The sequence below is a fragment of the Ovis canadensis genome, chromosome 20 (genome assembly GCF_042477335.2).
Source record: "Ovis canadensis isolate MfBH-ARS-UI-01 breed Bighorn chromosome 20, ARS-UI_OviCan_v2, whole genome shotgun sequence".
NCBI classification, from domain to species: domain Eukaryota; kingdom Metazoa; phylum Chordata; class Mammalia; order Artiodactyla; family Bovidae; genus Ovis; species Ovis canadensis.
The window spans coordinates 21,275,380-21,290,001 of NC_091264.1; the positions used below are offsets into that span (position 1 = coordinate 21,275,380).

Sequence of the window (14,622 nt, forward strand, 5' to 3'; positions counted from 1 at the left end):
GGTAGGTTCTTTTCCTAATTTGCTGAGGTTTTTAGATCATAAATGACATTTGAGGTCAGCAGAATTCTATAATAACCCCCCACATTCCTGCTCCTTGGTGTGGCTGCCCCATATAATCTTCTCACTTGATTGTGGAAAGGACCTGATTTAATGGGATGTCACACCTTTGATTAGATCATGTTGTCTGACAAATTTAAGTAAGTTTTGAAGATGTGATCAAATCCCCAATCAATTTGCTGTGAGTTAATTAAAAGGGAGATTATTTTGCCTAAGCTAATCATGCGAGCCCTTTGAAAGAGAATCTAGAAATCGGAAACTGTTGCTCTAATGATCTTGCAGCTATCATTTGGAGAGGATGTATGAGAGTACCTAGGAGGGAGCAAGTGGCAAAAAGCTATTATTATTACATTTCAGCACCAATTAAGATGAGGCTTCCCTGGTGGCCCAAACGGTAAAGAATCTGCCTGCAATGAAGCAGATCTGGGTTCAGTCCCTAGGTTGCAAAGATCCTCTGGAGAAGGAAATGGCAACCCAATCCAGTATTCTTGCTTGGGGGAAAACTCCACGGACAGAGGAGCCTGACAGGCTACAGTCCATAGGGTTGGAAAGAGTTGGACACGACTAACACACACACACCAATTAAGATAAGCATTTTTTTCCATCTTTAGTCTGGCAATGTGATGAACTGTTTATTGATTTTACATTTAAAACCAACTTCACACTCCTGCTATAAACCTCATTTGATTATATTTGCCCTTTTTACATTTTGCAACTGTGATGTTTTGTTTAGAATTTTGCCTTCATAAGAGATATTGACCTGTTGTTTTCCTTTCTTGAGTTGTCTCTGTCAAGTTTTGGTATTGGTATTATGCTGATTTGCAGCATAATACCAATACCAAAACTCCAGAATCACTGCAGATGGTGACTACAGCCATGAAATTAAAAGACGCTTATTCCTTGGAAGAAAAGTTATGACCAACCTAGATAGCATATTCAAAAACAGAGACATTACTTTGCCGACTAAGGTCCATCTAGTCAAGGCTACGGTTTTTCCTGTGGTCATGTATGGATGTGAGAGTTCGACTGTGAAGAAGGCTGAGCGTCAAAGAATCTATGCTTTTGAACTGTGGTGTTGGAGAAGACTCTTGAGAGTCCCTTGGACTGCAAGGAGATCCAACCAGTCCATTCTGAAGGAGATCAACCCTGGGATTTCTTCAGAAGGAATGATGTTAAAGCTGAAACTCCAGTACTTTGTCCACCTCATGAGAAGAGCTGACTCATTGGAAAAGACTCTGATGCTGGGAGGGATTGGGGGCAGGAGGAGAAGGGGATGACCGAGGATGAGATGGCTGGATGGCATCACGGACTCGATGGACGTGAGTCTGAGTGAACTTCAGGAGATGGTGATGAACAGGGAGGCCTGGCGTGCTGCAATTCATGGGCAAACGACTGAGCGACTGAACTGAACTGACGCTGATTTGTAAAATGAGTCAGGAAATGTTTCTTCTCTATTTTCCTAAGGTATACTGATGTAAAATTGATTTTATTTGTTCTTTAAATGTTTGGAAGAATTTACCAGTGAAGTGATTAGAGACTGGTGCTTTTGGTAAGAGTTTCTTTTTAATACAGTCAGCTTTTCAAACCATATTATAGATAGATTTTCTATTCTCACCATGTATGATTTTTGATGCTTTGTTTTCCAATGAATTTATCCATTTCATCTATATTTTCAAATATAGTGGCGTGATGTTTGCATAGCATCTTAGAGCCTCAATAATCATGAAAGAGGAGAGTGAAAAAGCTGGCTTAAAATTCAACATCCAAAAAATTAAGATCATGTCTAGTCCCATCACTTAATGGCAAACAGAAAGGGGAAAAGTGGAAGCAGTGACAGATTCTCTCTTCTTGGGCTCCAAAATCACTGCGGATGGTGACTGCAGCCATGAAATTAAAAGATGCTTGCTTCCTGGAAGGAAACCTATGACAAACCTAGACAGTGCATTAAAAAGCAAAGGCATCACCGACAAAGGTCCATATTGTCAAAGCTATGGTCTTTCCAGTAGTCATGTACAGTTGTAAGAATTAGACCATAAAGAACACTGAGTGCCAAAGAATTGATGCTTTCAAATTATGGTGCTGGAGAAGACCTTTGAAAGTCCCTTAGACTGCAAGGAGATCAAACCAGTAATCGTAAAGGAAATTAATCCTGAATATTCATTGGAAGGACTGACGCTGAAGCTGAAGCCCCAGTACTTTGGCCACCTGATGTGAAGATCTGACTCATTGGAAAAGACCCTGATGCTGGGAAAGATTGAAGAGAAAAGAAGAAGAGGGCAACAGAGGGTGAGATGGTTGGATAATATCACTGACCCAGTGGACATGAACTTGAGAAAACTCTGGGAGATAGTGAGGAACAGGGAGGCCTGGCATGCTGCAGTCTGCTGCTGCTAAGTCACTTCAGTCATGTCCGACTCTGTGTGACCCCATAGACGGCAGCCCACCAGGCTCCCCCATCCCTGGGATTCTCCAGACAAGAACACTGGAGTGGGTTGCCATTTCCTTCTCCAATGCATGAAAGTGAAAAGTCAAAGTGAAGTCGCTCAGTCATGTCCGACCCTCAGCGACCCCATGGACTGCAGCCTTCCAGGCTCCTACATCCATGGGATTTTCCAGGCAAGAGTACTGGAGTGGGGTGCCATTGCCTTCTCCATGCCGCAGTCTGCAGGGTTGCAAAGAGTTAGACATGGGTTAATGACTGAACAACAACAGCAATATCTATCGAACTGAAGACAGCCTTCCTTTTTTATTTCTATGGTAACTTTTTTCTCTCTTTTGGTTTCTTTACAAGTTTTCCTAGGAATTTAATCTTATCAAAGAATCAAATCTTTGCTCTCTTGATATTCTCTATTGTATGTCCACTTTTTTCATTGATTTCTGCCCTTTTCCTTTTTATTCCCTTCCTTCTATTTTTTTTGTTTGTTTTTGAGGTTTGAGTTCTTTATCTAGATTATTAAATTGCTATTTTCAGCTTTTCCTGTTCTAATATATGTATTGATTTTAACCTTTTATTTTTAAATACATGCATTTCCTACTAAATTCAGTACTGCCTTAGCTAACTAACACAAGTTTTTCATAGCACACTCTGTAAAATTTAAATCCTTTTAGTTTGTTGAATTTGCCCTATAACCAGCATATGGTCAACTTTGGGAAATATTCCATGTGCACAAGAAGCTGTCCGTTAATATTTGTGTCTAGTGGTGTATGAATTTTAAGCTAGCTAATGGCTTTTTTAAAAATCTTCTATATCTTTACTTATATTTTAGCTGTTTTCTGTATGAAATTATAAGTGAGACATGCTGGAATAGGCAACCAAATTGTAGATTTGTTTCTCTCTTTTTTTATGACTTTTGCTTTATATTTTTCATGCTGTTATTTTAGCTTTAGTTTGAATGAAACTGTTTCCTATTTGCCTTCTTTGAAGAAAGTTGTCAATGGATATATTAATAAAATTCTAGTTTTGCTTACTTAGAGTTTATTGAGCTTAGGTTGATGTCTCTCCATTTTGGAAAACTTTTAACCACCAGTTCTTCAGATTTTGATACTGCCTCATCCTCTCTCTCTTATCCTTCTGAGAATATAGTTATACATATAGTGAATTAAGTCAGGAAGAGAAAAGCAAATATCATATATTAACACATATATGTGGAATCTAGGAAACTGGTGCAGAGGAACCTATTTGCAGGGTGAGAACAGAGATGCAGATGCAGAGAGCAGACAGGTGGACACGAGGCGGGGCAAGGAAGTGGGATGGGATAAACTGGGAGACGGATTTCCATACGTTCACCACCACGTGTGAAATGGTGGGGAGCTGCTGTACAGCACAGGGCTCAGGTCTGTGCTCTGTGATAACCTAGGGGGTGGGGTGGGGAGGTGAGAAGGAGGTCTAACAGGGTGGGGATATATGTATACACACGGCTGATTTACTTAATTGTATAGCAGAAACTAACCCAACACTGTAAAGCAACTATACTCCAATAAAAACAAACAAAAGTCTGAATGTGTCCCACCCATCTCTTCCTAGTGTTTTGGATTTTCCATTATATTTTCCTCTGTGTACTGCAACCTGGATATATTTTATTGCATTTATTTAAGATATCTAAGTTTGTATGCTATTTAACCTATACATTGAGTTCTTAATTTCTGGCATTGCATTCATACCTACAAAATCTCTCTCTCTCTCTCTCTCTCTCTCTCTCTCTCTCTCTCTCTCTCTCTCTCTCTCTCTCTCTCTTTGTATACTGAAACCATTCGATGAAATTCTCCATCTTTTCATTCATATTTTTAAATATTTTTTACAATGATTATTACATCTATTGCTTCTATTGATAGCCTTTTCCCTTGGTTATTGTCATGTTTTCTGCTTCACGTGTCTCAAAATGTTTAAATGTATGCTATATACTTTAAATATATACTTATATATTATACATAATAATTAGTGTTGTCCCTTGATGTCTGTAGGGGATTGGTTCCATGGGACCCCTCTCCTCTGCACCAAAATCCATAGTTGCTAAACTCTGCCAACTAAGAATTGACACTTTCCAGCATGGCAGCCCACTCCAGTATTCTTGCCTGGAGAATATCATGGACTGAGGAGCCTGGTGGACTACAGGCCAAGGGGTCACAAAGAGGCAGGCATGACTGAGCAATTACGCCTAGCACATCTGCCTCTAAAAGGATGAAGTCACTAGCCACTGCAGTCTCTGAGCTTCAATACACCTGAAAAGAGTTCAGGGATGAGATCAGGAATGAGGCACCCTGTGTTCTGGAAAACTGGCAGAACAGGTCTTTAGATAATTAAATATTTGTAGGAGATTTTATGAGCTTAAATTCTTGCATTTTCTCATATCCAGAAAAGCACTAAAATCTTTAATGGAGACATCCGCTCCTCGTGACTAGCAGTAACCTCTACAAAACTAGCAGCAACCTTCTGCAAAAACGTGTATTTGACTGCATGTACTCTCCCATCACCCAAACCAGATATATATCAACCTCTCCCTCATCTCTTACAGGCAGTTTCTCAGAGCTATCTGAGAGGCTATCTCCTGGTCCTTATTTGGCCCGAAATAAAACTTAACTCACAACTCTCACATTGTGGGGGTTTTGGACAAGTCTTTATAAAAAATGGCATAATATTTGTGTACAACCTGCACACATACTCTCATATACTTTAAACCATCTCTAGGTTACTTATAATACCTAATGCAAGGTAAATGTTATGTAAAAAGTTGAAAATGCAATATAAACAGACATTTCTCCAAAGAAGACATACAGATGGCTGACAAACACATGAAAAGATGCTCAACATCACTCATTATCAGAGAAATGCAAATCAAAACCACAGTGAGGTACCATTTCACGCCAATCAGAATGGCTGTGATCCAAAAGTCTACAAGCAATAAATGCTGGAGAGGGTGTGCAGAAAAGGGAACCCTCTTACACGGTTGGTGGGAATGCAAACTAGTACAGCCACGATGGAGAACAGTGTGGAGATCCCTTAAAAAACTGGAAATAGAACTGCATCATGACCCAGCAATCCCACTGCTGGGCATACACACTGAGGAAACCAGAATTGAAAGAGTCACGTGTACCCCAGTGTTCATCACAGCACTGTTTATAATAGCCAGGACATGGAAACAACCTAGATGTCCATCAGCAGACAAATGGATAAGAAAGCTGTGGTGCATATACACAATGGAGTATTACTCAGCCATTAAAAAGAATACACTTGAATCAGTTCTAATGAGGTGGATGAAACTGGAGCCGATTATACAGAGTGAAGTAAGCCAGAAAGAAAAACACCAATACAGGATACTAATGCATATATATGGAATTTAGAAAGATGGTAACGATAACCCTGCATGCAAGATAGCAAAAGAGACACAGATGTATAGAACAGTCTTTTGGGCTCTGTGGGAGAGGGAGCGGGTGGGATACTTTGGGCGAATGGCATTGAAACATGTATAGTATCATATGTGAAATGAATCACCAGTCCAGTTTCGATGCATGATCCTGGATGCTTGGGGCTGGTGCACTGAGATGAGCCAGAGGGATGGTATGGGGAGGAAGGAGGGAGGGGGGTTCAGGATGGGGAACACGTGTATACCTGTGGTGGATACATGTTGATGTATGGCAAAAGCAATACAATATTGTAAAGTAATTAACCTCCAATTAAAATAAATAAATTTGTATTTTAAAAAATACTATATAAATAGTTGTCAGTGTACAGCAAATTCAAGTTTTGCTTTTTGAAACTCTGTAGAATTTTTAAAATATGTTTTGTTGAATCTGTGGATGCAGAACTGGCAGATATGGAGGGCTAACTGCATAGATATTGACACAGATTATTTCCTAAAGAAGGTCAATCTTTTCTTTTTCAAGAGTGATATGGTGAAGAATGGAACCCCTCAATTTAGTCAAGAACTGAGCATGGTCAGAGCTACAGAAAAGTTTGGTTAAACTTATTTGTGTGTGTGTGTGTGTGTGTGTGTGTGTGTGTGCACATGTGTGTGTGCCTGGTTGCAAATATTTCAACGGCTATGCCTACCATGTACGTGTTTTGGGCTCTCTTCAGGCTTGTCCATCCCCACTCTTGGCAGCAATTTAGACACTCTGTCTTCCCCTTCCCATAACTACTCATAATACCCCAGCATTCTGAAATATTCCAGGAGGCTCAAATAATATATCTTTCAAATATTATAAATATTAACTGTTGAACACTAATGTTAATTATTGACTACCTCAAGTTGTATTTTAATAAGGAATATGATATTTGAGAAAGCTAAGTTTAAATACAAAAAAGCATCATTCTACTCAAGGTCACGTGTGTGTGCCTGCTAAGTTGCTAAATCATGTATGACTCTTTGTGACCCACCAGGCACCTCTGTCCATGGGACTCTTCAGCCAAGAATACTAGAGTAGGTTGCTATGCCCTCCACAAGGGGATCTTCCAACACAAGGATCCAATCCATGTGTCCTGCTTTGCAGGCAGATTCTTTACCACTGAGCCACCTGGAAAGCCCATACTCAATGGCATAACACCTCTGTATATCAACAAGACAAATACAGGTGGTGACCACACACTTTGGTAATTAATTTTTTGTGAGTGCCTTTTGGAAAAATCTAATTAACAAGAGTCACTCGAGTGAGCACAAGCCCTAATATTTAGTAATTGTAAGTTATAATATTCCTTCTAATGCATACATTCAAATTAAAATTCTACGATAAATAGACATATTCCACTACTCTTGCCTGGAAAATCCCATGGACAGAAGAGCCTGGTAGGCTGCAACCATGGGGTCGCTGGGAGTTGGACACAAGTGAGCCATTTCACTTTCCCTTTTCACTTTCATGCATTGGAGAAGGAAATGGCAACCCACTCCTGTGTTCTTGCCTGGAGAATCCCAGGGACAGGGGAGCCTAGTGGGCTGCCATCTATGGGGTCGCAGAGAGTCGGACACGACTGAGCAACTGAACTGAGCTAAACTGAAACTTTATTTCTGACAGAATAAAGGGTATATGGAGTTTCCCTAGTGGCTCAGCAGTAAAGAATCCACACACAATGCAGTAACTGCAGGAGACACGGATTCCATCCCTAGGTCAGAAAGATCCTTTGGAGGAGGGCAGAGGAACCCACTCCAGTATTCTTGCCTGGAGAATCCCATGGTCCAAGGAGCCTGGTGGGCTACAGTCCATAGGGTCACAAAGAGTCTGACATGACTGAAGCAACTTGGCACACATACACACAAAGGGTATATGCTATAAGGACCTAGGATAGTTCATCAAAGTTTATTGTAGTCAATCAGGTAATAATTCCAATCTTCTTCAAACTGTTTCTTACATATAACTTTCTATAATTTTAGGCTAATGACTATTTTTTCTCAGTATAGAAACATATGTGTTATAAATTGGTGGAAATAAAAATAAAACTCTATATGTATATTCAATACTAACATTACAAAGCATCATCCATAACAAAAATAATCTAAGAATACAAAGTTGATTGACATATGTGAGAGAATACTGATCAATTTTTTAAGTTTATATAAATGATAACAGACAAGTTTTTCTGTTGATTTCATTTTGAAAAAAATACTGATTCACTGTTACAATTTGAAATATGAAAAGTTGAAAACTATTACTATAACATAAATGATTATAATGGATTTTGTCCTGGAGAAAATACCAACATTACAATCAATAGTATAGTGATTTAGGATATGACTGAATAATACAAAACAGGGAGTAGAGGCACAGATGATTCTAAAATACTCACTTCACAGCAGGAATTCAATTGCAAAGTGTTACATACCCAAAATTTTTCTTTCTGCCCATGTGCTCCTCTTAGTGTGCCCCATCTAGAAATAATAATAAAAATTATTGGCATGGTTAAAAATGCTTGAGTTGCATCTTGATAAAGCACAAATTACTGTGGGAATTATATCTTTTCTATTTCCCTTTGTCCCACCATGTTTCATTATGGCACTATCATCATTGCCTACAGAAAGGTGAATGTACCCTTTCTTTTTTACCAAAGCATCATTGACTTTTTAAGAGTACACTTATCTAGTCCAAATAGCTTGAAATCAAACTCATTGATCAAAGGAAATAAGCCTTAGGGCAGCTGGGATGCAAGGATTTAAAGTATTTAAATATATCTCCCCTCTTTACGTCTCATCTTCCAAAACTACTAAAACTCTCCAAGAATACTGATAAAACCATGATGTGAATAAAGATAATTGCTATAAAAGTGTGTTTTTGCAAATATATTCATATGCATATATTATTCCATAAAATGACTAATATGGGATTTCTCTATATACATGCACATATGGAAATCAAACCCTATATTCTCAGTAAATGAAGAGGAGAAAGTTGCAGAATATGAAGAGGAACTTAAGAGCCTATTGACGAGGATGAAGGAGGAAAGTAAAAAAGCTGTCTTAAAAGCCAACATTAAAAAAACTAAGATCATGGCAACCAGTCCGATCGCTTCATGGCGAATAGAAGGGGCAAAAGTGGAAGCAGTGACAGATTTTATTTTCTTGGGCTCCAAAATCACTGTGGATGGTGACTATGGCCATGAAATTAAAAGATGTTTGCTCCTTGGAAGGAAAGCTATGGCAAACCTAGACAGTGTATTAAAAAGCAAAGACATCACTTTGCTGACAAAGGTCCATATAGTCAAAGCTACAATTTTTCCAGTAGTCATGTACAGATGTGAGAGTTGGACTGTAAAGAAGGCTGAGCACTGAAGAACTGATGCTTTTGAATTGTGGAGAAGATGGAGAAGACTCTTAAGTGTCCCTTGGACATCAAGGAGATCAAACAAGTCAATCCTAAAGGAATTCAGTCCTGAATATTCATTGGAAGGATTGATGCTGAAGCTCCAATACTTTGGCTACCTGATGTGAAGAGCTGACAAATTGGAAAAGACCCTGATGCTAGGAAGGATTGAAGGAGAAAGAAGAAAGGGGTGGCAGAGTATGAGATGGTTAGATAGCATCACTGACTCAGTGGAAAGTGAAAGTTGCTCGGTCATGTCTGACTTTTTGTGACCCCATGGACTTTACAGTATGTGGAATTCTCCAGGCCAGAATACTGGAGTGGGTAGCCTTTCTCTTCTCCAGGGGATCTTCCCAACCCAAGGATTGAACCCAGGTCTCCTGCATTGCAAGCGGATTCTTTACCAGCTGAGCTATGAAGGAAGCTTCCTCACTTACTCAATGTACATGAATTTGAGCAGACTGTGGAAGATAGTAAAGGAGAAAGGAGCCTGGCTTGTTACAGTCCATGGGGTTGCAAAGAGTCGAATACAACTTAAAGACTGAATGATGAGGATGATTACATTCTCAATGTAACAGGAAACAATTCATTAAAAAAAAAATCAAGACTTAAAATACCTCTTCTTTTTCTCTTGATTAAACCCAGTGACATAAATGTTACTAACATGTTCTATTTACTAATGAAATATCAAGATGTGTCCAAGATCCCAGAATAGGTATGTTGAACCATGACTCCAAATCTCATGTTCTTCTCAATATGTTATATTACTTCTCTTATAAACATTCAGTTCTCAACTGCAATGTGTCATGAATGGCATCAGTTTTATGTGGAGAAAGCATATTGATCACCACTTCCATGTGCTTTGGTGGATTATGGGAAAATAATCCTGCTCACATCAATTAGCCCCTAATACCTCAAATGAGTGGTTTCCATTGTATAAAAAACATTCTGGAAAAGATACGAATTTGCTGTTCAAATATTATCAATATGTCCATTTCCCAGTAAGCTGTTTTTAATAGGGTATGAATAGAATGATAATGCAGTACCATAGAAGTATTATTTAAAGATGGCAGGTTTATTTTAAGGATCTTGGGGGCATTCATGAGAATAGGTAATAATGCATTTGGATCATTTGATCCTGTGACTAAGAGGTTATCTCTCCTTCTTCCCTAGTGGCTCAGATGGTAAAGAATCTGCCTGCAATGCAGGAGACCTGACTTCAATCCCTGGGTCAGGAAGATCTCCAGGAGAAGCAAATGGCAACCCACTCCAGTATTCTTGCCTGGAGAATTCCATGGACAGAGAAGCTTGGCAAGCTACAGGCCATGGGGTCGCAAAAGAGCTGGACACAATTTAGTGACTAACACTTACACTTTTCAAACTGATTCAGTTTTCAAAATCATTTTTCAACTTTATAATTACATCTACATTCTTGTAACTTTTCTAAATAAGCTACTGACATTGAAAAATTTACCTGTCAAATGATTCAGCCCCAAATATTCAAGGGTCATTGTGTGCTTCTACCAGCAGAGCATATCTGAAACATTGAGTTGCTCACTTTCTGCTCATAATGGCTATCATGTCAATTTCAGGAAGGTCAAATTCTGGACCACTCAAGGAAACATTATTTCAGGTGGTCTGTCCACTAATTACTTCAGCTATTTATACCAAATACAAAATACACAACTAAATCAGAAGAATCTAAGGAGCCACTTGACTCCAAAACAATATAGGCAGGAGAGGACCCCCAAATCTGAGATCCATCAGACGTGGCGAAAAGTTGAGGTACATCATGATTGAGGCACTAAAGAGCCTCATAGGAAAGAACTTCCATTAGAGAAAGAGGTGTCTAGACACAACGAGCTCAATCCAGTAGTTAAACATTTGTCAACAATGAGGAGGAGCCATTGATAGTATAATCCATTCCCTGTCACTCAGATACGTCCAAATAGAGCTCCATAATGAACTCAGCTAAGTTTGGAGTTGGGGCAGAAACAGGTCAGACTTTTTCTTAAAATCTGAAAAAGCTATTTCACTAAAAGCTGTGTATGCCATAAAACACTTTCAGTAATACTAAAAAATAGAGGGTAATGATAGAAATGCATACGTTTCTTTCCCACTTTGTAAAAGATTTCTAACTTCCTAGGTTCCACTGCATTGAGGATGGTGCATGGGAAGACAAAGCAGTTACCAGAAGGAATTGAAAAGACATAATGGCAAAATACACCATGAAGTAAATATTGCATGTATTATAAGCCCATTTTAGATATTCCTAGCACTCTCAGAAATATTGAGCATGAAGATCCACAACTGCATATGGGGTTAAGATATACCAAAATGATGACTACACAATAATTCCACTATCAACAATCAAACACTAACTACAGTGGACCTTTGAATAATATGGGCTTGAATGGCATAGGTCCACGTATATGGAGTTTGTTTTCACTAAATACATTCTACAATACCACAGAGTCTGAAGTTGGTTGAATCCGTGGATGCTGAAGTAGGGGTGCTGAGAGCAGATTGCAAAGTTACATTCAGGATTCCAAGGATGTGGGGCTCATGCTTAATGCCAGCGTTGTTCTAGGATCAACCGTAATTCTAACAGCCCTAAGAAACAGCATTTTCTCACAAAGAAGAAGTGTAGTTGTATAATTTTTCTTATTCTATATCACTGAAAAAAAAGTAAATAAACTATTCTGTAGATACCTAAGAAGTAAAAACTATCACTTTTACTTTTGGTCAACTGTCATATTTTTCTTATGTTCCTAATATTTTGTTATGACTATCTAAATAATATTTTAATGATATAATAGCAAGCATTCTTATCTTATAAGGCTGTCAACTCTTTGCAGTTGCCTTAAATTTCTTTTCAAGTAGTATTGCTATTTATTACCATTTTAAGATGCATTATTTTGAGCACCAATCATTTTTAACCCAGGGAGAAAGTCAGTGTTCAAACCATTATCAACATTCTCAAGATAGACAGAAAAGTTCATTATCCTTCAATAAAAGTGAGAGAGGAAAAGGAAAATAAGTAGGATAAAGCTGATAGTTTCAGGGGTTTGGATGCTTGTGAAAAAAAAAAATTATAAACAAAGGATGTTGACCTTTATGCAAAATTCAGTCAGAAAGAACATATCACACCTCCGCACAGAAGCTATTGTTCAGTTTCCCTGTGTTACAGCTTCTGTGTCAAATGACAAGCAAGTTTCATCCATCAGAGACTCTAATGTTTGCACTACAATCTTCAGCTATCTTTTCTTTCCTTTCTCCTCTGTGGACAATTCCTAAGATGGTAATCAAATATCCCATAAAGTTGCAAAGAAGTGTTATAGAAAGGTAGTCATGTGGGTTATTTTCTAAATATCCCAGGATCTGCATGACTGGGAAGAATCAGACCCTAGATTATTAATATCATAGTGAATGCATATATATATATATATATATATATGAATAGTATATAGTGAATCTATACATACACACACACACACACACACACACACACACACATTTATACTTTCCTGAATTTTGGTACTGGATTTTGCTTGCCATTGTACAAACAGGTTGAAAATTTTAGAAATGTGTATATATTTTTACAAATATCTACTCATCAGACAACAAATGTCTTTGAGGACATGAGGATTTTCTTTACATTAATATTTGCTCAAAACCTGTTTACACTCTTCTTTGCTTCCCTTGTACCTCTTCATTTTGAGAAGTATTCACAAATATTTGTTTAAATGGACCAGTACCTTAACTGTCCTTTGCTGAGATTCTTTCCTTTTTAAAATAAAGATGTTTTATATAAATTATTCCAATTTGGGGGGCTACCCCACATGGCATGTGGGATCCCAGTACCTCAATTAAGCATCAAGCCCATGCCCCCTGCAGTGGAAGGGGACCACCTTAATTAACCACTGAACCACCAGGGAAGTCCCTAAGATTGTTTCTTAGGGAGGGATGAATTGGGAGATTGGGATTGACATACACATACTACTATATATGTGTGCATACGTGCTAAGTCTTCAGTCGTGTCTGATTGTGACCCTATGGACTGTAGCCTGCCAGGCTCCATCTGTCCATGGGATTCTCTCAGAAAGAAAAATGGAGTGGGTTCCCATGCTCTTCTCCAGGGGATCAAACCCATGTGTCTTATGTCTCCTGCATTGGCAGGCAAGTTCTTTGCCACTAGCGCCACCTGGGAAACCCACTGCTATAAATAATACAGAACTAATAAGGACCTATTATATAGCACAGGAAACTCTATGCAATATTTTGTAATGACCTATATGGGGAAAGAACCTTCAAAGAAGAGTGGAATTATGTATATGCATAACTTAAACTCTGCCTTCTGGATTTATCTTATATGCTTACTTTCAGGTAGTTCTGGAAACATTATGCTTTGCATAATATTAAGTCTTTTTTAGAGAGACCATAAGTTCTGCAAAGTAAACATTAAAGAATGATGTAAGATTTTGTATTGCTAAGGTTATTCCCTTTGAAAAGGATGTTATTCTTTTCAGACAACTGTGCTAAATGATACTAGACTTCCTAAAATGCTGTTTTAAGTTCTGTCTAGATAATAAAATAATTAGAACTAAATAAGTACTTTGTATCAATAGAAGATTTTAAATATTTTCTTTCCTCTCCTTTGGTTTCACTTGATTTTGCCATTGAGACCCATTTATCCAATGTTGGTCATATTCGACATGGTAAATAAGAGAAAACTGAATATGTAATTTTCTTAAAGTAACATTGATATTCCTATAAGTATTTTTTTAGTATGAAAGCACAGAATCTCTTGTGTACTTCATCGATTTATTTCTGCCTTTATTCAGCAAACTACTCTTTAGGGCAAAGAAAATATATCTTCTCCCTTCAAGATGCTGATTATCTAATGGGAGTGATGTTGGAAATGAAAAACAAATGAATTTTTGTATCTTGTTCATGTCCCTGGATATGTTCCAGTGTCTTCTAGTTTACAATCTATGGGAACTTGAATAGAACTTGTATCCTACTGTTGTGTGAAGTTTTATAAATCTTAATTATATTTAATTGGTTCAAAAATAAAAATTAAAAAATAGTAAAAAATAAATGTCATGGACATGTAATATACAACTTAGGGAATATAGTCAATAATATTGTCATAACTTTGTATGGTGATAGACTGTAACTTCTCTATGCTGTATATCCAAAACTAATATGATATTGTATCAAAAAAGTATAAGAATAAATTGAAGTCTATAATTGCTACCTTTTTGAAAGAGTGTTTCA

The 14,622-nt window shown here is 37.9% G+C and overlaps 1 protein-coding gene across 4 annotated transcripts in view; it reads right to left on the minus strand.

The window, feature by feature from the left end:
- The window catches only part of TINAG (tubulointerstitial nephritis antigen), a 108,325-nt gene that overhangs the window by 12,165 nt on the left and 81,538 nt on the right, over positions 1–14,622 (minus strand). For 3 of the 4 annotated variants that reach the window (XR_011251390.1, XM_069564106.1, XM_069564104.1), the window contains one exon: positions 8,369–8,414. The exons of the other annotated variant lie outside the window; for it this stretch is intronic. Coding sequence is in view for 2 of the 3 variants with exons in the window: in XM_069564106.1 (XP_069420207.1) it covers positions 8,369–8,414 (46 nt within the window). In the remaining variant the exon portion in view is untranslated. The remainder of the gene's footprint in view (positions 1–8,368; positions 8,415–14,622) is intronic. 4 annotated transcript variants of the gene reach the window in all.